Below are 19,984 nucleotides of genomic sequence, written 5' to 3'. Positions count from 1 at the left end.
TGTCACCTGTATGTTTTATCATTTCTACCGCCTGAAGAGTTCCATGATGTAAGAATAGAGGTTGTTGCTCCAAGATGGGCGTTCAGTATTTTTCTTTACTGTCTTCTTCAATAGCTTAACTTTTAACACTATTCAGAAATTCATATCGATCTCGTCTTGAACTATGATCTTTGCATCTTTCAGCGAGAAAGTCAAAGGATTTGAAAATGTCTTCTGTTAGCTATGATGTGAGATCATTCTTGGGTGACTTTTGTTTTTCCATAGATATGATTTGCTAATGTTTCCTTAATGTGTACTTCGAGAGAGAGGTTTAAATTGTTTCCTCCTGTCACCAGGTCTCAAGTTTAAGTTTGAATTCAACCTGCTCTCTCAGAAACACTAAGTTAGCAGCATCTCATTATAATATCCATTGGGAACATTATTTATTCTCTTGCTAGTCTTAGAGTCAAAGACCTCAGAGCAGTGAACATTGTTGTTGACTACTGGAAAGACATGGGAGGCGCGGTGGCTAAGCGGTAAAGCATTTGGCTTATGAACCTGGGGTCCAGGGTTCGAATCCCGCTGAAGGCTGAATACTGTTAGTTTTAATTTCGTGACCTTTGAGCGCCTCTGAGTTTCACCCAGTTCTAATGGGTACCTAGCATTAGGGAAATGTAAAGGCTGTTGGTCGTTTGTGCTGGCCACATGACACCCTCGTTAACTGTAGGTCACAGAAACAGATGACTTTTACATCATCTGCCCTATAGACCACAACGTCAGAATGTGGAACTACTTTTGACTGGGAAGACATAGCCCTAGACCGCACTATGGGGAGAGAGACGGTGGCCAAGAATGTTATGGAAACCTCTGGAAGAAAAGCGTGCCAAGCGAAAAATGGCCAGCTCCTCTACCACCAAAGCGAAAACCACTATGACTTGCGCTATATGTAGACTGGAGTGTTTCTCCAAAATAGGGCTCCACAGTCAATTGAAAAAAATGTGTTATACGAGATGAACAATAGTCGTTACAATAGGAGGCCGATAGTCTTTCTGGTGCATTTTCCATACGTTTAATATGGCGCTTAAATTCTAATATAAAAGGTTAAATGTAAATGCTAATATTAAAGGTTAAATGTAGACCTGTTAACTACTTTACCCTAAGGTCAATGTTAATCAACAACCATAAAGAGGAGTGGCTCAACCAATGGGCATCAGGAAGGAAACACAGGCAGAGCTATGTAGAAAGAAATGAACATGCCTAACAAACTAGACAGTATTAACTTCCTCCATCGCAAAGAACAATCCACATTCTTCCAAGGACAGGACACACACCTCTTTTAAATTACCATCTCAATAAAATAAATCCCACACAACTCCCACTTTGTAGACACTGCGCACACTCTTATGAAACTGTAAACCATATCCTTTTTGAATGCCCCATCCTAATCCACCTTAGGCAGACCCTACTTTCAATACAGCCCAATATAACCAACACCCTATATGGCAGTGCTGAACAACTGAAGAAAACAGCACACTTTTTTTCCTTGTCACAGTCTGGAAAAGAGCTGACAGCTCAGCAGCAAAAAGCTGGCTAGAAGAAGAAGAAGAAAGGTTAAATGTAAATGCTAATATTAAAGGTTTAATGCAAGTCCAATTGTTATTTTTATATCATGTAAAATTTCATCAAATGAATAGACAATAGAAAAACAAAATATTCTTTTCTATTTCAGGGATCTGTGAGCCATTAGAAAGTGAACAATGTAAAACTGTTAATTCCTGGCTGAACTGCAACATTGCCGCCAACTACGAGATGGGCCAATTCTGTCCTCATATTAATAACAGTAAGATTAGTGTAGTTATTCATTTGAATCTGATCGCGTAAAATAATTTGCATATTTGATATGAAAGAGAGATAACTTATATTTAGCAATGTGGTTGTCGAGTTCTCTCCCTGTCGCAATAAATTTATCTGAATGGCGTTTGATATTTTTTGTTTAATGACTAAAGTTAACTGATCCAAGCATTATAAACAGTGGCGTAGCAACCATGGAGCGAAAACACCTATAACTAATAAGGGCCTACAAGTGCATTGAATGGCAGTCGTTTAAAACTTAAAAGAAGACTTAAAGTATTGAGTGTCATGATTCTTGTACTTGTTAGCCATGCATATTGAATTGAACGGAAAAACACGGTCACTTATCAAAAGCAAGACACACATTGACATTTCTTTTTGTTCTTGGCTGGAAGGTGGAGCACCATCATAGTCTTGAGCCCTGGACCAAGATACCTTGCTACGCCTTAGATAATAAACAATGTTGGTTACTATAGCACAGACAGATTTTGATCTTACATGATAACTTCATAAACTTAAAAAGATGACTGTAATATGGCTCATGGTTAAACATTTATTTGATTTTCTTTATTTTAAAACTATCATTGGCTACGAGTGTGAATGAAATAAAAACAACCAAATCAAATCTGGCGCTTTACATTCGAAATATTGTGAACACTAACGGCCTCTCTTTACATTGTGAACACTAACGGCCTCTCTTTACATTGTGAACACTAACGGCCTCTCTTTACATTGTGAACACTAACGGCCTCTCTTTACATTGTGAACACTAACGGCCTCTCTTTACATTCTGTAATGTATAGCATCTGAATTGCAGTTGTGGGTTGTAAAGGGGCTAGAACAAAGTCTATCAGCCTACAAGCTATCCCGACATGACCGGCACTAATCTTTCGCCTCAGAACCGGATACAGAAAGAGAACTATAAGAGTAGTGCTCCCTGATTTGGAAACCACTGCGCAGTTCATCTCATTTATTGGTCTAGTCCAGGGGTCGGCAACCTTTTGAGTCGGAAGAGCCAAAAATTACAATTTACGAAATTTCAAGTTTCTAAAGAGCCGCAAAGGTTTTTTTTGCCAATTAAATAGTACTCACACAATTATTTTTTTAAATAAAAAAACGAATCTATTCATATATAAGCAGTGTTTTTCACAACACATTAGATAATATATATATATATGACATTATTAGATATTTTTTTTTTATCTCGGTAACAACTTAAGCAGTTAAACATTTACTTACATTAATAACTTGTACTTCAATAACAAACAACTGAGCAAACAAATTCAATGGGAGCCATGGCTTTGCATGGTTTTAGAAAGTTGGAATACATTTGGGTTGGCTAATAACTTGTTTTTAGTTTCAAAGTCGACTCTAAATTTTCCTTTGTTAGTTGGCTTTTTACTTTACTATTAATTATAATCATGCAAGAGAACGCTTTCTTACCCCAATATGTCGATCCGAAGATAGTCAGCACTCCAAATGCCAACTTCTTCACCTCACTGTAGCAATCTAGAAAATTATTTCATGCGCCAAATTAACTTGAGACATTCCTTTGAAAGCTGCCCACTTTTATTTGCGCTACGTACATACATTTATAGAGCTCCAAGTCTTCCTACATTACTTTTCCACCCCAGAAAGCTTTACTTTTAAAATCAATTGCATGTCTAGAGATCCAGAATCAATTTCAAATACATCAATGTGGATTTCGTTACTAATTGTGTTGAGATGGTGTACTAGGAATGCTAGATTGGTTTTGGATTGCTCTAATCTGTGAGATAATTCATCTTTGATTTTTTTTTTATAACTGTGATGAAGTAAATCGTGTCAAAAGTTGCACTGATTTTATCGCGATACTACTTTGGACATTGAAAATGAAGTAACTGACCGCTCTGAATAGCTTCTACAAAAAGAATTATTATTTCTTCTAAACAAACCAATTCTTCTAACAAACCATAGGAGGGGTTTTCCTTTTCCTTGCAGTTTTAGATTCACCTCATTTAATTTCTCTGTTATATCAACCATAAAGTAAAATTTGTGAAACTATTTGCCGTTCTCTAATTCTGGGTGACTAATGTCTTTTTCATTTAGAAATGTATGTATTTCATTCAAGCACAAAGCAAAAGTTTCAACCTTTGCAAAGCCATCGCACTTTTTAGGACAGAAGGAGATCGGAATACTGAGCTCAATTTCGTTTAATAATTAAAGTGACAATGGTAGAGTGCTTTTGACAAGATGCTGTTAACAGTCTTGATTACCAGATTCATGAACACAACTATTCGACCGAATTTGTTTGAGCACAAAGCGCTTCTTGATGCATTCTTCAGTCAAACCTAAGATTACGCGGTTTATTTTGTTTCGATGTATCGTTATTGCCATTTTATTTTTTCCTGTTATATTTCTGGCTCCATCAGATGCTATTGAAACGATTTTATTTAAATTGAGCTTATTGTATTCAAGGTATTTTTGCATGGCATTCGCTGTATTTTCCCCTGTAGTTTGTCCTGATAGCGGTAGCAATCCTAGAAGTTCTTTTGGACCTTGGAAAGACATATACCTGACAAAATGGGCAGCTTGTGCCGTGTCTTTTATCTCGCAAGACTCATCTATAGCAAGTGATAGGACAGAAGAAAGTTGAACATCATCCACCAGCAAATGTGTTACATTTGAAGACATTTTAGCTAATATATCTTATACTGTTTTAGCGGATAGTGGCAAATCTTTGATTTTTTTTTAAGATTTCTGGTTTGTTTTTGAAATCACAAAACAGTTCTACAGATGCACGTAGGAAGCAGTCTTTGGCATACTCACCATCTGTAAATGGTTTGCCTTTTTGTGCAATCTCTAGTGGTACCGCAAAACTTGTCAGATTAGAATTACTTGTAGATTGCTTCTAACTTTGAGAAGATAATCGCTTCTAACTCATTTACTTGAAACAACAAACTTATATGTCACAACTAAAGCGAGTGGTGATGATGCCAATTCGTCTTGCGTCGGAAGCGAATTTAAACCTACTTAGAAACATCCGTCGACGGCCGAGAGCTTCCGAGACACGTGTAATGGGGAAGGGTGTGGTGAAAAAAGAGAGTACAATTGGCTGAGAGATTAAATCAGTGCCTAATCCTTGTTAAACGATTCAGAACTATTTTAAAAAATGTTTCGATAAAATAAATAATATTTGCGTATGGAACTAAAGAGCCGCATGTGGCTCGCGAGCCGCAGGTTGCCGACCCCGGGTCTAGTCATATGTGCTGTTACCATAACAAAGAGTAGGAGGAAGAAGAAGAAATGAATGCAATTATGGTATAAAATGTAGTTTAATGTAAATGAATAAAACACAAACATGAAACAATGTGTTCCTCTCTTTCCAGAAACCATTACCCGTGACTTGCGGCTGTCGCCTACTTTAGTCCCAGAGAAAGAGACGACTTACTACTGCCAGCTGTTCGACCTACGTTTGACCAGTGACCACCATATGGTAGCCACACAACCACTGATCACCACTAAACTTGTGGTGCACCACGTGCTGTTGTTCGGCTGCAACCCTCGAGGTGAGCGCGTGCGAGAGTTTCATGCCCGCAAGAGCCAATTGAAATTGTTTGCTTCGTTTACAACATCCAATCCAGGTTTTTGTTTTGAAATTACTTTCCGCTTCCTTTAAGACGCGGTCTAAAATTAAATAAGAGAACTAATCCTTATTGCGTTAGAACGATAGGTCTAGATTTGTTTTTTTTTATGATTAAAAGACGTTTGTTGAGAGTTTAACTAACTAGCTAACTATAAATACTTTATAAAAATTCAAAATCTAAATAGTTTGTGTTGATCAATCAGAGGATCCCTTTAGACTGACTAAATAAAAAAATAATAATAATCCTAATACGTAGACTTAATCTAAATCTAGATCTATGGTCATTTCGTTACATTCAAATAAACTATTACAATTAATAAAACTAAATTGATATTTTTTATTCATAGAACAAAATACCAAAATACATATTAAAAGAGGAACGGGAATGTTGCGGTCCATTGGGGCTTCGGATTTTATACCGAAATAGATTGTGTGAAACAATTTATTCGCAGTTTAATACCATACATCGCCATCGCTTGCTTAAAAAAAAATTAAAACTAATCCAAAAAAAAAGGTGGGGGGCGGGGGTCACATTTAAAATATACTATAGATTGTATTGAGAAGATGAAGAAAAGTCCTAGAGTGTACGAAGGACTAACTTTTTGTTTTTTGTTATTGGAAGGGGGGGGGGGCGGCGGATAAATAAAAGTGATACTAGAATTAACGGCCTTAAATATGAGTGCGTGTTTGTGTCGATGTCACATTATGAAGCGGGTCTTTCCAAATGAAGTCAAATATCTATGTTGGAGAAATTACAATGCGCAGGCTAAAAAAAAAATATTTAAAAAATTGGGGTTCCAGAGAGTGAAAGAGAGAGAGAGAGAGAGAGAAGGAACGAGAGAGGGGGCCGTGAAATTTCATAGTAAGAGATACACTAATTCTCGGGCTAAAAAAAAGTATGTTAGGTTGATTGTTAAAAAGGGGGCTGTTCCGGCCATAATAAACAATATAAAGCCTGGGAACAAATCAACGGGCGTTGATAGTTGCTTATATGCACGCGAAATCTTTGTCGAATATTTTGTAACCAAAATGTATTGCATCTCAAGACCAAAGTCTTCACTTTTGTTCTGCTATTTATTTTCTTCAGAATCTTTAGAGAATGTGACCAGATCCCCATACTTGTGTGACATGGTGCCTCACACTCACTGCAATTCGCTCATTGGGGCCTGGACCATCGGTAGCCCTGGAGAATGTGCTCACCCTGAAATGGGTTTCCGTATTGGGCCTAACGGATACAAAACTGTGGCCCTACAGGTAGGAATGAACATCTTACTTGATAGCTTGGTTTCTCATGTTTCTTATTCACATTTATCTTGATAGCTTAGTTTCTCATTGGATTTGTCTCTCTTTTATGTAGTTTACCTTGTTACTCGCCATCCCATTGAACGTTTAATAGTTACTATTTATTGTTTCCTTAGGATTGAAATCTTTGTTTTTATATAACAAGATAAGAAGTTCAGTAAATGATTTTTGAATGGGCTATGTTGCACTTATGCGTTTCGTTTCTTCGATTGAAAACTAAGATTAGAAATTGGGCCGGATGTACCTTTTTCCTTATATATCTTTTGCATTTTTCAATTCTCATTTTAACTGACATTATTAGGCTGTAAATTTAAGTCTACCTGATTGAAAAAAAATTCTGCACAAAAATACGGGTAGTTGAGATCAAACCCTATAGATCTAAACTATTTAGATTTATATATAAGGCATTGTCTTCGATTCCAAAGATAAAGGATAAGTGCAGTATCTCACGTGTCCACGCAAACAGTATCTCACTTGACCACGCAAACAGTATCTCACTTGACCACGCAAACAGTATCTCACTTGACCACGCAAACAGTATCTCACTTGACCACGCAAACAGTATCTCACGTGACCACGCAAACAGTATCTCACTGATCACGCAAACAGTATCTCACTTGACCACGCAAACAGTATCTCACTGATCACGCAAACAGTATCCAACGTGACCACGCTAACAGTATCCAACGTGACCACGCAAACAGTATCTCACTGATCACGCAAACAGTATCCAACGTGACCACGCTAACAGTATCCAACGTGACCACGCTAACAGTATCTCACTGATCACGCAAACAGTATCTCACGTGACCACGCTAACAGTATCCAACGTGACCACTCAAACCCAATTACGTTGTAACATATTTTTGCTTTACCTTGTGCAGACAAAAGTCGTCTGTCGGTGGTCATTTTAAATTTTCTTTTCGTTTGAACGCCTTTCTTTGACAAGGTCGTTTCTTTCGGCCTCAGATGTGTGTCCCGCGATGCCTTACAGTTATAAATATTGTAGGACTTCATTTTATACAAATGTTAACAGCTTTTAACTAGTTCTTTCTCAAAATTTTCAAGAATAGTGTATGAGTGTTGAAAGTATCTGAGGACTTATAAATGAAAGTAGAAGGAGCAAGTGTTGGCATGTTATATAAATCCAAAAAATAAATTGTCTTGTACTAGATAATGAGCTTAGAAACTGTTTACTGTTCTCTTCAAGGTTCATTGGAACAACGCACACCTGAACTCTTCTATCACTGACAACAGTGGACTCAGAATTTATCTGACTAGCGCACTGAGGAAACACGACGCTGGGATGTTGGTTATAGGTCAGAATTTCTTACAGATTGACCCAGCTCAGGACGGTGACGATTCAGGTATAACAACATGACGTGTGAGTATAAGGAAATAGTAACACCCTACAAGGATGTCAAAGGAGGCGCTGTGGATGAGCGGTAAAACGCTTGGCTTCTGAACCGGGGGTATCGGGTTCGAATCCTGGTGATGACTAGGATTTTAAAATTCGGGATCTTTGGTTGCCTCCACCCAGCTCTAATGGGTACCTGACAATAGTTGGGGAAAAGTAAAGACGGTTAGTCGTTGTGCTGGCCACATGACAACCTCGTTAACCGCGGGCTACAGAAACAGATGACCTTTACATCATTTGCCTTATAGATCGCAAGGTCTGAAAGGGGAAATTTACTTTACTTTAACAGAATGTTAATAAAAGTATTTTTTTTTATAAAGTATATTTGTAACTTGGTGAACGCGTCGATGTCCCAAGAGAAGTGTAAACAGTAATTTTATTTACACATTGCCTCCTCGAAGCTTGAAGTTTCTACACAGAAGAGTAATCATTGATGAAAAAAAAATACATCAGCTTATGGGCCATGTTTGTGTAAGCATTATATTTGGGGGCTTCATCTGTAATGAGTTACTTTTTAAATTTCCATTGTAACAATATTATAACTAAAAAATTTTTATTTGATTTTTTTTTTGTTGGGATGGTAATTGCAACTTATAACATAACAGATCATTTATAATTAGCTCACAAACTAAGACACATAAAATATAGCTCACAATATAAGACATAAGGGTAGAGCACACTAAGACACATAAAATATAGCTCAAAATATAAGACACATAAGGTAGAGCACACTAAGACACATAAAATATAGCTCACAATATAAGACACAAGGGTAGAGCACACTAAGACACATAAAATATAGCTCACAATATAAGACACAAGGGTAGAGCACACTAAGACACATAAAATATAGCTCACAATATAAGACACAAGGGTAGAGCACACTAAGACACATAAAATATAGCTCACAATATAAGACACATAAGGTAGAGCACACTAAGACACATAAAATATAGCTCACAATATAAGACACAGGGGTAGAACACATTGAGGCATTACTTATAACATGTAACAATGAACTTTTTTGTTTTAAAAGTCTTCAAGTCAGAGATACAGTGACACAAACGTAAGGTCTAATAAGAAGATATATTTTCATTTATTTTCTATGGTGAACAGATCTGGAGTTTTCCTCTTCCTGTCCAGAGAGATGTACCCAGGTCATGATCTACAAACCTATATACATCACTTCCGCTGTCAATCATATGCACTATCTAGGTAGGTGGCGCACTAGCACTTCACTTAGCTATATATACGTATAACGTAGGTCGATGTTATTTGTTTCGAGACACAGAATGCAAGTTAATACTCGTTAGGTCATAATTCACAAACGTATTACACTAAGTATAGGTAGTATAGTATTGAGGCCGATTCTCATTATACTAGCTGCAAAAGATTATTTCAAGGTTTAGGATATGCAGAACTGATCTATTGAGTAATGATTAAACTAGCTAGCCATTTGTGTTGTTAGAAGCGAAAATTTACTAAGACAATTTAATATATATTTAGCACTAAACAGACTTGTTCCTTTTAAGTAGGATTTATCATATAATACAAATTTAAATTCAATATTATGATATTATGGGACTATACTGTGTCTTTTTGAGAATTGAATGAAACCCAGATCTTTCTTGGATGTTTATCTATCAGGTAAAGGTCAAAATATAACAATCTACAAGAACAACACATTGCTGAAGGTGGTCACTGACCAAGAAAACTACAAATATGATGACCCCCTAATTTACAAGTAAGTTGGTAAAAAGGTGTATCTAATGTTATGTCTGGTCTAAGCTGGGAACAAGGTGTATCTAATGTTATGTCTGGTCTAAGTTGGGAACAATGTGTATCTAATTTTATGTCTGGTCTAAGTTGGGAACAAGGTGTATCTAATGTTATGTCTAGTCTAAGTTGGGAATAAGGTGTATCTAATTTTATGTCTGGTCTAAGTTGGGAACAAGGTGTATCTAATGTTATGTCTGGTCTCAGTTGGGAACAAGATGTATCTAATTTTATGTCTGGTCTATGTTGGGAACAAGGTGTATCTAATGTTATGTCTGGTCTCTTTGTGTAATAACGTAGATATTTATTTTTTTTGATATTATTAATTTACTTTCATGTTAGTTATGTATTTTGATTATAAAATTTTGCTCATTCTTTGATGTTCTTCAAAGTTCTGGTTTAAGATATATTTGTAGGTTACAATATTTACATATTGAAAAAAAAAAAAAAACATGTATTGAAAAAATGATTCTGTTCAGTTTCCAGAATCCCATCCAAGTGAATCCTGGTGACGAGCTCAGGACTACCTGTATATTTCGTCGAACATTTTCGCCATCTCCGGTCTGTTGGGGGGACGCCACTTCCGATGAGATGTGTTTTGGATTTATCACTTACTTCCCTTTATTGACGGTAAACCTTTGACCTCTCTCACATTTAATCTTCTATTGCCTTAGTTTCCTTTTTTCGTGCTTAAAAAGTAGGTCAGACCATGCTCTACTTATGGAGCCCGATAGTTTATGGTATTTAAAACAGTCAATTGTGCATATCACCTATACAGTGGCGGATTCAAAACTTTTGATTGAGTTGAGTGAGGAGTAAACAGCAACATTACCCTATGTATAAATGAACACACACATACAATATATATATATATATATATATATATATATATATATATATATATATATATATATATATATATATATATATATATATATATATATATATATATATATATATATATATATATATATATATATGTGTGTGTGTGTGTGTGTGTGTGTGTCACTCATTGTACAGATAGCCCGCAGCTAGACTTCATTTCTTTTAGGTCACTCATTGTACAGATAGCCCCCAGCTAGACTTCATTTCTTAAGTCACTCTTGTACAGATAGCCCCCAGCTAGACTTCATTTCTTAAGTCACTCTTGTACAGATAGCCCCCAGCTAGACTTCATTTCTTAAGTCCCCCATTGTACAGTTAGCCCCCAGCTTGACATCATGGCAGAAGCCTTTGGACTCTAGACACTCTGTCAGTCTTTTGCTGAGCGTTTCAGCTGTTACTGTGAGCATAAAACCAGCTCAAACTATTCCTGTTGCTAGAGTTATTTCTCCAAGACTGTTTCAGCAGTTGCACTAGACTTTTCAAAAAGAATAATTTAATAACATCTTTTTTTGTTGTTGTTTCAGAAACTGTCCCACCCATGGTGCACGTCACACAGGTCCATCCCATCTTGTGACAGGCACCTGCCTGGACTCAAGACCACTCCCATTGAGGGCTGCAATTGGTGGGAATTTCGTAACTCCTCCCATCCGAATACCCAAAGAATGTTTCAGGGCGTGTACAGAGAATGCTTCACCAAAGGACACAATCTAACATGCACAGACAGATGCAAAAAAGCGGTCAGTCCAATAGTGAATCACCCGTGTTTTAAGGTGAGTATTTCAATGGACTCCAATAGTGAATAACCCGTGTTTTAATATGAGTAGTACAATGGATTTAATTTAACAGTGAGTCGTCATAAGGGGAATCACCCATGTTTTAAGGTGAGTATTTCAATGGACTCCAATAGTGAATAACCCGTGTTTTAAGGTGAGTAGTACAATGGATTTAAACAGTGAGTCCTCAAAAAGGGGAATCACCCGTGTTTTAATGTGAGTATTTCAATGGACTCCAATAGTGAATAACCCGTGTTTTAAGGTGAGTAGTACAATGGATTTAAACAGTGAGTCGTCAAAAAGGGGAATTACCCGTGTTTTAAAATTAGTACTTTAATTGTCACTTAGTATTTGGTCTTTCGTGTTAAAGGACATTATCTTTTCAACATGTAACTTGTTGTTAATGCTCGCACTGGTCACTCGTTGGGTTGTAGCTACAATCAGCTAGTACAACTAAACTGATGTAGGAGTGTTCTTAGTGAAATAAACTTACAATAAACTTAAACACATTTTTTTGTAAACAAACCTTAATAAAACTTTTATTAATAAATATACACAGCAGGGCCGGTCTTAGACATAGGCAAACTAGGCAGCCACCTAGGGCCTCCGATTGGTGGGGGCCTTGCACAGGACAAGAATTGAAACAGGGTTCAAATGTCAAACATTGAAGAACTATGAGGCTCTATGTCTACTAACCTAGCTCTAAATCTCTACATGTTCTATGATTCAAGGTTTAGGTCTAGCTATTCAAGAATCTACTTGTTCGACTACAAATGTTCAAAGATCATTGTTTCTTTCTTGTGGTGAAATGTTGAAACGTTAGTTCTAGTCTGGTGATCATGAATAATCCATGAAACATATTGGTGCTCTCGGCGCTTGTTTTGTGCTGATGACATCTGTACCAACATGTTGAAGAAGATTACGGAACGCTAAGTGAACGCTACGGAAATTGCGCTATTAGAATTGAACTTATTTATTGATTTAAATATAGACACAGTAAAGGTTTTAATTCATTTCGTATTTTTCTATCTTAATTAATTTATTTTTCATATTTTATTTGGGCTCCCAATTCACTTTGCATAGGGCCTGTAATTACCTCTGACTGTCCATGTACACAGATTCAACTTTAAAGTAGATGTATTAAAAAAAAGCAACTGAAATGATAATTAAAACAAGATGAAAGCTACAAACTCACGTCTTTACTGTCTCACGTCTTTACTGTCTCACGTCTTTACTGTCTCACATCTTTACTGTCTCACGTCTTTACTGTCTCACGTCTTTACTGTCTCACGTCTTTACTGTCTCACGTCTTTACTGTCTCGCGTCTTTACTGTCTCACGTCTTTACTGTCTCACGTCTTTACTGTCTCACGTCTTTACTGTCTCACGTCTTTACTGTCTCACGTCTTTACTGTCTCACGTCTTTACTGTCTCACGTCTTTACTGTCTCACGTCTTTACTGTCTCACGTCTTTACTGTCTCACGTTTTTACTGTCTCACGTCTTTACTGTCTCACGTCTTTACTGTCTCACGTCTTTACTGTCTCACGTCTTTACTGTCTCACGTCTTTACTGTCTCACGTCTTTACTGTCTCACGTCTTTACTGTCTCACGTCTTTACTGTCTCACGTCTTTACTGTCTCACGTCTTTACTGTCTCACGTCTTTACTGTCTCACATCTCTTGAAATAAACTCCCTTCACCACTATCACACGTGCGACTTGAATTTAACATTAATTATGACAGACCACCAAGTGGTTTCATCACAAACTTCTCAGCCAATACAACCATAACATCCGCTCTCCATTCCTCCACGTTACGTTAGAAAGATTCACAAACACTCCATACACACATTGACATTATTAATACAATTTAACTGGGGAAAAAAGGACTGATGATTCTTATTCCTAATTCATCTACGGATAATTACTAAAGTTATTAACTTGAAATATACAAGCAGGGGCGTAGCAAGGAATTTTTCATCATTTGGGGGCCCAGTGGCTTGACCTCTTTGGGGGCCCTTTAATTATGCATAATATTTCATATTTAATGTAAAAAACAATAATTTGGTGGTTTTTAAATGCTCCCACTCCTCCCCCACCCTAGCTACGCCACTGTATGCCGTGGGGGACCGGGGGGATTTTCAAATTCTCCCCCTCCTCCCCACATCCTAGCTACGCCACTGTATACAAGATAGGATTAAATAAAGAGATTTTTGTTACTTTTCTTCAGGGACATATTGGCAGTTATATGCTGGAGAAGTTCAGATCTGAAAATGAGTTGGTCTTCAACATCATCGACGCCGTGGTGACGTGTTCATGTGTCAATCTGCCTTACTGCGACCGGAAATTCCCCAGCGGTGAACTGGGCCTCAGACAGTCTCAGTTCTGCAATACGTTTGCCTTGTCCTCTTTGCAGACGTCAACCCCTGGATCAACTTCATCTCAGTTAGCCTCCCCTTCTTGCATTATCTTCACATGTTTAGTCTTAGTTGGCTTTTATTTCAAGTTAAAACCCTTATGATAATTAGGCTATTTATAGTAATTTAATCTAATACCACTCTGTCATTATTTAGATATTATACGTATATGTAAGAACCAAATAACCTAGATTAAAACCATAACCTAGAGCTAGACGAGCTGGATTACACTATATACATGTTTTGCACAAATAGCCACATGAGACCTAACGATAAAGTTTTCTATGAGTAGGGCCTATATGTTATGTATTTGACGAAAGAGCATTGATAATCTAGATCTAATTAGTCTCAATAACATTAGTTTTGAAAACTATAGTTTCTAAACGCATCTCCTTTACGATGATGTTGTTTTGTGACAATGGTTTTTGTGAATGAATTTGACTCTATATTCTCTATATCCGATGACTCAACACATTTTTGGCCATAAATTCTAGAATAGGTGAAGAAGTAACTCTACTGACTATATTGCGTAAATAAAATAATTTAATTTCGAAGTTGAAATCATAAAGAAAGACTTTATTTCGTGTGATTACGCACAAACGAATACAAATTCAATAATAAATAGACATTAGTAGATTTAAAGTTTATTTATTGATTTATTTGGTGGATACATCCTTGATACTTATTCCTTTATTTATATTGATAAAAAAATAAAAATTAAAAAACGAAAGTTCTTGTAGCGGAAACAAAATAAAGGATTTTTATTTTTAATTATCTCCCCTACAGTATTTTTATTCTTCTGTGTAGAAACAGAAAGCTACTAGAAGCATTCAAACCAATGTGTAAATAAAAAAAAAAACTTGTTTACACTCTTCTCTTGCAAACGAAAGATTTGGCAGTGGAAACTAAATAAAGAATTAATAGTTTTAATTATCCCCCTTACAGTATTTACTCCTCTGTGTAAAAACTGTAATCTACTAGACGCCAATTCTTCTTTACCCATCTCTCTGATAGCCTTGATTCATAGACCAAGTAACAATAACAATAATAGACCTGACTATATTTATATCATATGAAGAGATATTTGTGAGAGAAAACATATTAAGAACATATATTTATTACGCCATACATACAGCATTAGCATTGTACTGTCGCTCTTGTGTGCAAAAGAATATAAATAGTAATATGCTACAAAACCCATTCTAATGATAACTTTAAAAGCTTTAATAAAATGTATGATAATGAATTCTTTATGGTAGTATAGGCTTTAGAATGTCTTAGTGATATAATTTAAATTTGAAAAACTATTTCTAGCATATCAAAAATATTGTTTTTTTTTTTTTATAAAACAAGTTCCCAACTCTCCAATGCGATGAATAAGAAAGTTTTTCAGGGGATTGTGTCATAAGGTCATGGTCACCTGAGAAGTGGCCCGTGGCCATTCGCACTTAAAAATGTTGACCCTTTCTTAGCTTTTATGCATCATTTATACGTTGGTACATCAAATTCATTTGTCTAAATTAAATGTGTCCATTAAAACGAGGCAAAAGATGCTCAAATTTATATAAATTAGCATACTGAAGCAATTATTATATGAAATAATAAATTGTAAATATTTCTTGTTGTAAATTTAGTTTTATTTACCTATGTGTTTATACCATAAGCATCATTTTTATATTTATGTAGTTAAATCCAATTATTGCATTTACATTTATACTCTAAACCACGTGTCCTTATTTGGGCTGTACTTTTTTTTTTTATTTTTTTTTTATACATTTTTTCATCTAATGTTAAGTAACAGGGAATCATGACATTCATTTTTTTTTTAAAGATAATATGATTCGTTTTCTAACATTGTTCTAATACATTCATGAATCATGTGATTATCAAAAAAAAAGCATCGCTCAAAACGTACAGTATCTAGCATTTGGTATTTCTAAGAGAACCTTTGCTGTCTCTTTACATTGGCTCTACCTCCTAATGATTCAGATTGAATACAATTTATTTAAAAAAAATTACTTTTTTAATTATACTGCTAACCCTAATCCTGGATCACACACACTTTTTCCCTTCTTTTCTGGTGGTTAAAAAAAAAGTCGACGCCACTGAAAAGAGAAATAAAAAGGTCACATTTTGTTTTGTCTTTTAATGGATTCGTCGGATTAAGTGCAATCCTATCTGTTAGTATGTTTTGAAAAGATGATTGTGTTAGTGTTTTCGATTCTGTCCTGTGTGTAGTAAAAAGAAATGTTGAGTGTTGTTATTGAGTTCTAAAGAAATAGAAAGGGAGAAAAAAATGGGGAGAAAGAGAGAGAGGCGATGTTTGTGTATTTGAAAGAGAATGGAGAGAGAGAGAGAAAGGCAAAAAAAAAAGAATGAATTGTAATTATATAGAACAGACATGGCAGTGTTGCTACAGAAGAGAGAGAGAGAGAGAGAAAGAGAGGGAGAGAGAATGAAAAAAAAAAGAAATGAAGTATTGTAGTAGGGAGAGAAATAGGGAGAGAACGTAAGAGCACTGAAGAAAAAAGTAGAGACGTGGAATTGTAGGAGAGATACAGCGAGAGTAGGACAAGATTGGGACAGAAAGGAAGGGGGGGGGGAATGGAAGATAGTGAAAGAGAGAGTAGGACAAGATTGGGACAGAAAGGGGGGGGGGAATGGAAGATAGTGAAAGAGAGAGTAGGACAAGATTGGGATAGAAAGGGGGGGGGGAATGGAAGATAGTGAAAGAGAGAGTAGGACAAGATTGGGACAGAAAGGGGGGGGGGAATGGAAGATAGTGAAAGAGAGAGTAGGACAAGATTGGGACAGAAAGGGGGGGGGGAATGGAAGATAGTGAAAGAGAGTAGGACAAGATTGGGACAGAAAGGGGGGGGGGGAATGGAAGATAGTGAAAGAGAGTAGGACAAGATTGGGACAGAAAGGGGGGGGGAATGGAAGATAGTGAAAGAGAGTAGGACAAGATTGGGACAGAAAGGGGGACTGACGAGAGACGCAGAGAGAGCGAGAGAAAAAAAAGGTATATTGAAAGACAAAGTAAAGACAAGAATTGAAAGTCTAGAAGAGAGACAAAAGGGAAAGGAAAAAACAGCTACACGGAGAGAGAGAGAATGAGAGAAGCAAACATGAGAGAGAATGTTTATTATAATTGTGTTTTAAAATTACAATGTCCAGTCAGAGAGTTTGTTGAAGCACAAGGCTAAACATACCAATATAAACTATTCACACTATATTACTTTGTGTCTTTTCAATTATCTAAGTTACTTATTTATTGTCATTATATCCACTATAATGTACAGACCCATAAGCCAATACATTGTGTAACATATTTTCACCTTCCCATTGTGTTGGCATGTATCTTTGTTCTTTGTTACATTGGCGCGTATGTTATTCGTTTTATTGGCATATCTGTATAGAAACAAAGAATATTAGCTTTCATTATAAAAGTGTTTGTTTTTTTTTTGGTTCCCGGTCATTTAATCCCCGGTCACTTCATCCCCTGGTCATTTCATCCCTGGTCATTTCATCCCCCTGGTCATTTCATCCCCCTGGTCATTTTATCCCCTAGTCATTTCATCCCCTGGTCATTTCATCATCTGATCATTTTATCTAACAAATTGTAATTGTAAAATCGTGAAATCAGCAATATTTAATATATTCTGACAAAAAGTGTGACATACTTGATAACAAAAAATTAAATGCCATTACAACTATAAAAATTTAACATGTATAAATATTGAGGTCACGTAAAAGAAAAATGTTTTTGTGTTCATCTACATAAGATAGATAGGTAAGATAAGATAGATAGGTAAGATAAGATAGATAGGTAAGATAAGATAGATAGGTAAGATAAGATAGATAGGTAAGATAAGATAGATAGGTAAGATAAGATAGATAGGTAAGATAAGATAGATAGGTAAGATAAGATAGATAGGTAACATAAGATAGATAGGTAACATAAGATAGATAGGTAAGATAAGATAGATAGGTAACATAAGATAGATAGGTAAGATAAGATAGATAGGTAACATAAGATAGATAGGTAAGATAAGATAGATAGGTAAGATAAGATAGATAGGTAAGATAAGATAGATAGGTAAGATAAGATAGATAGGTAAGATAAGATAGATAGGTAACATAAGATAGATAGGTAACATAAGATAGATAGGTAAGATAAGATAGATAGGTAACATAAGATAGATAGGTAAGATAAGATAGATAGGTAACATAAGATAGATAGGTAAGATAAGATAGATAGGCTATTGATTGTTAGTACAGAAGACGATCCATCGATTCATATTACTTAACAATATTTTGTAATTCTCTTTGCCTATAACACAATTTACAACATTAATGTTTAAAATAAATAAAATCAAAACTTATATAGGCGACATGATCTCCTGACGATGGGTGAAGTCAGCCTTTAGTAGAAAAAAACAAAACCTTATTTCAAGGCTAAAATGACGCGCCCATTTTCAAGAAAGAGCGATTACAAAATAAAATAAAGTGAAAGATGGTCGTCACGAGTTATCAGCGGCATAGTCATAAGTATTCTAATCGTTCTGATGTCTTAAGTGATTTCCACTACTTCCACCACACCTTGGCCTTTCATGATCTTTTATCAGCGGCATGGTCATCTTTCAGCGGGGCATGGTCATTTATCAGCGCATGGTCATAAGTATTCTAATCGTTCTCATCTCTCAAAAGATTTCCACTAGTTCCATACCTTGGGCTTTGATCATTACGTCATTCGGAAGATAATATTATAATGTTTCGGGGATGAAGTGACCAAGGATGAAATGACCGGGGATGAAGTGACTGTGAAGAAGTGACCGGGGATGAAATGACCGATCACCTGTTTTTGTGTTTTGTTGTTTGCACTGAAAGTAGTAAAGTGTAAGCGAAGGACTTGATTCTGTTTATATATTTATGTCATGTTCCATATTCATGCATTAAAGAAAATATCAAAATCCATCTTCTTCTTATTATATGTCACAATTTTTGTCATCAAGTTTCCCTTTGTAAAACTGAGTTCAGGTGTAGATTATTTAAATTAGTCGGATGTAGAAGAGAGAAAACTCAAAATATAATTGCTGTAATTGCAGGAAAAAAACACCTTACGGTGTAATTGATAAAACATTTTTATACTTATTGTTTTGGTTTCTTACAGAATTGAATTGAATTTTTGTCTCTGCGATTTAACGCACACAATTGCAAGATCCTCTGACAATGCAATGAAATGGGGGGGAGGGGGGGAGGTGTCAATGTTAATTGAAATTTAATGACTTACTTCATTTAAAAAAATACATAACTTTAACGGTGAAATAAACTACAGTGAAAAAACAAAAAGAATTTTAAAAAAGAATGGCTCTTTAAAAAACAATACTTGCATTGAGCATAGTTGTACCAATTGGTTTGGATCGGTCATGTACTTAAATTTGTTATAAATCTAGACTAACAAGAATAAATCTGTGCGATTAGAATTTTTTTAATCAATTTTTTATTTTAGCCCAATTTCATGCTTTCAGCTTTCTCACTACGATATGATGCTATCACTTGTCTGGGCCAGTTGGGTAAGGGGGATGGGAAGAAGGAGGTTTCACTACAATAGTTGTTGGTCACTCGTCAGACCTAAATCTAGACATTACTTCTCAGTGAGATTCTAGCTCACTTAAAAAGAGTGGGGGTGAGGGGCGGGGGAGTGGACGTTTCCAATGAAAACAAAAAGTGACTAAACCGTATACAATGCTAATGTTTATTACATTATTTTAAGATCAGATTATAAATGTGTTACTGATTTATGGTGAGTTCAGCTCATTGATCTAAAGAGATGAAAACACTTCATTGCCATCTATTCAAACTCCCAAACAAACAGATCGTATTATTTGAAATGCGATACAGGACAACAGAAAATTGGACAATGGATTTGTCATTTGGTAATCATTCAATCGAATTAA

At 35.8% G+C, this 19,984-nt stretch overlaps 1 protein-coding gene and 1 long non-coding RNA gene across 7 annotated transcripts in view; both read left to right on the top strand.

Moving 5' to 3' along the window:
• The window catches only part of LOC106071279 (uncharacterized), a 117,117-nt gene extending 102,853 nt beyond the window's left edge, over positions 1-14,264 (top strand). For all 6 annotated transcript variants that reach the window (XM_056041902.1, XM_056041901.1, XM_056041905.1 and 3 more), the window contains 9 exons: positions 1,709-1,819; positions 5,199-5,378; positions 6,543-6,709; positions 7,968-8,124; positions 9,291-9,389; positions 9,822-9,918; positions 10,430-10,580; positions 11,360-11,605; positions 13,838-14,264. In XM_056041902.1, the coding sequence (XP_055897877.1) occupies positions 1,709-1,819; positions 5,199-5,378; positions 6,543-6,709; positions 7,968-8,124; positions 9,291-9,389; positions 9,822-9,918; positions 10,430-10,580; positions 11,360-11,605; positions 13,838-14,128 (1,499 nt within the window). In that variant the 3' untranslated portion in view covers positions 14,129-14,264. The remainder of the gene's footprint in view (positions 1-1,708; positions 1,820-5,198; positions 5,379-6,542; positions 6,710-7,967; positions 8,125-9,290; positions 9,390-9,821; positions 9,919-10,429; positions 10,581-11,359; positions 11,606-13,837) is intronic.
• Positions 14,265-17,036: 2,772 nt separating this feature from the next.
• On the top strand, positions 17,037-18,999 carry LOC129928443 (uncharacterized). The gene is made up of 2 exons (XR_008779987.1): positions 17,037-17,853; positions 18,286-18,999. It is a non-coding gene; the product is annotated as an uncharacterized LOC129928443 (long non-coding RNA).
• Positions 19,000-19,984: the final 985 nt, after the last annotated feature.

The sequence above is a fragment of the Biomphalaria glabrata genome, chromosome 9 (assembly GCF_947242115.1).
Source record: "Biomphalaria glabrata chromosome 9, xgBioGlab47.1, whole genome shotgun sequence".
NCBI lineage: Eukaryota > Metazoa > Mollusca > Gastropoda > Planorbidae > Biomphalaria > Biomphalaria glabrata.
Note: the sequence above shows the minus strand (reverse complement) of the source record. Positions and strands in the feature narration are given on the sequence as shown.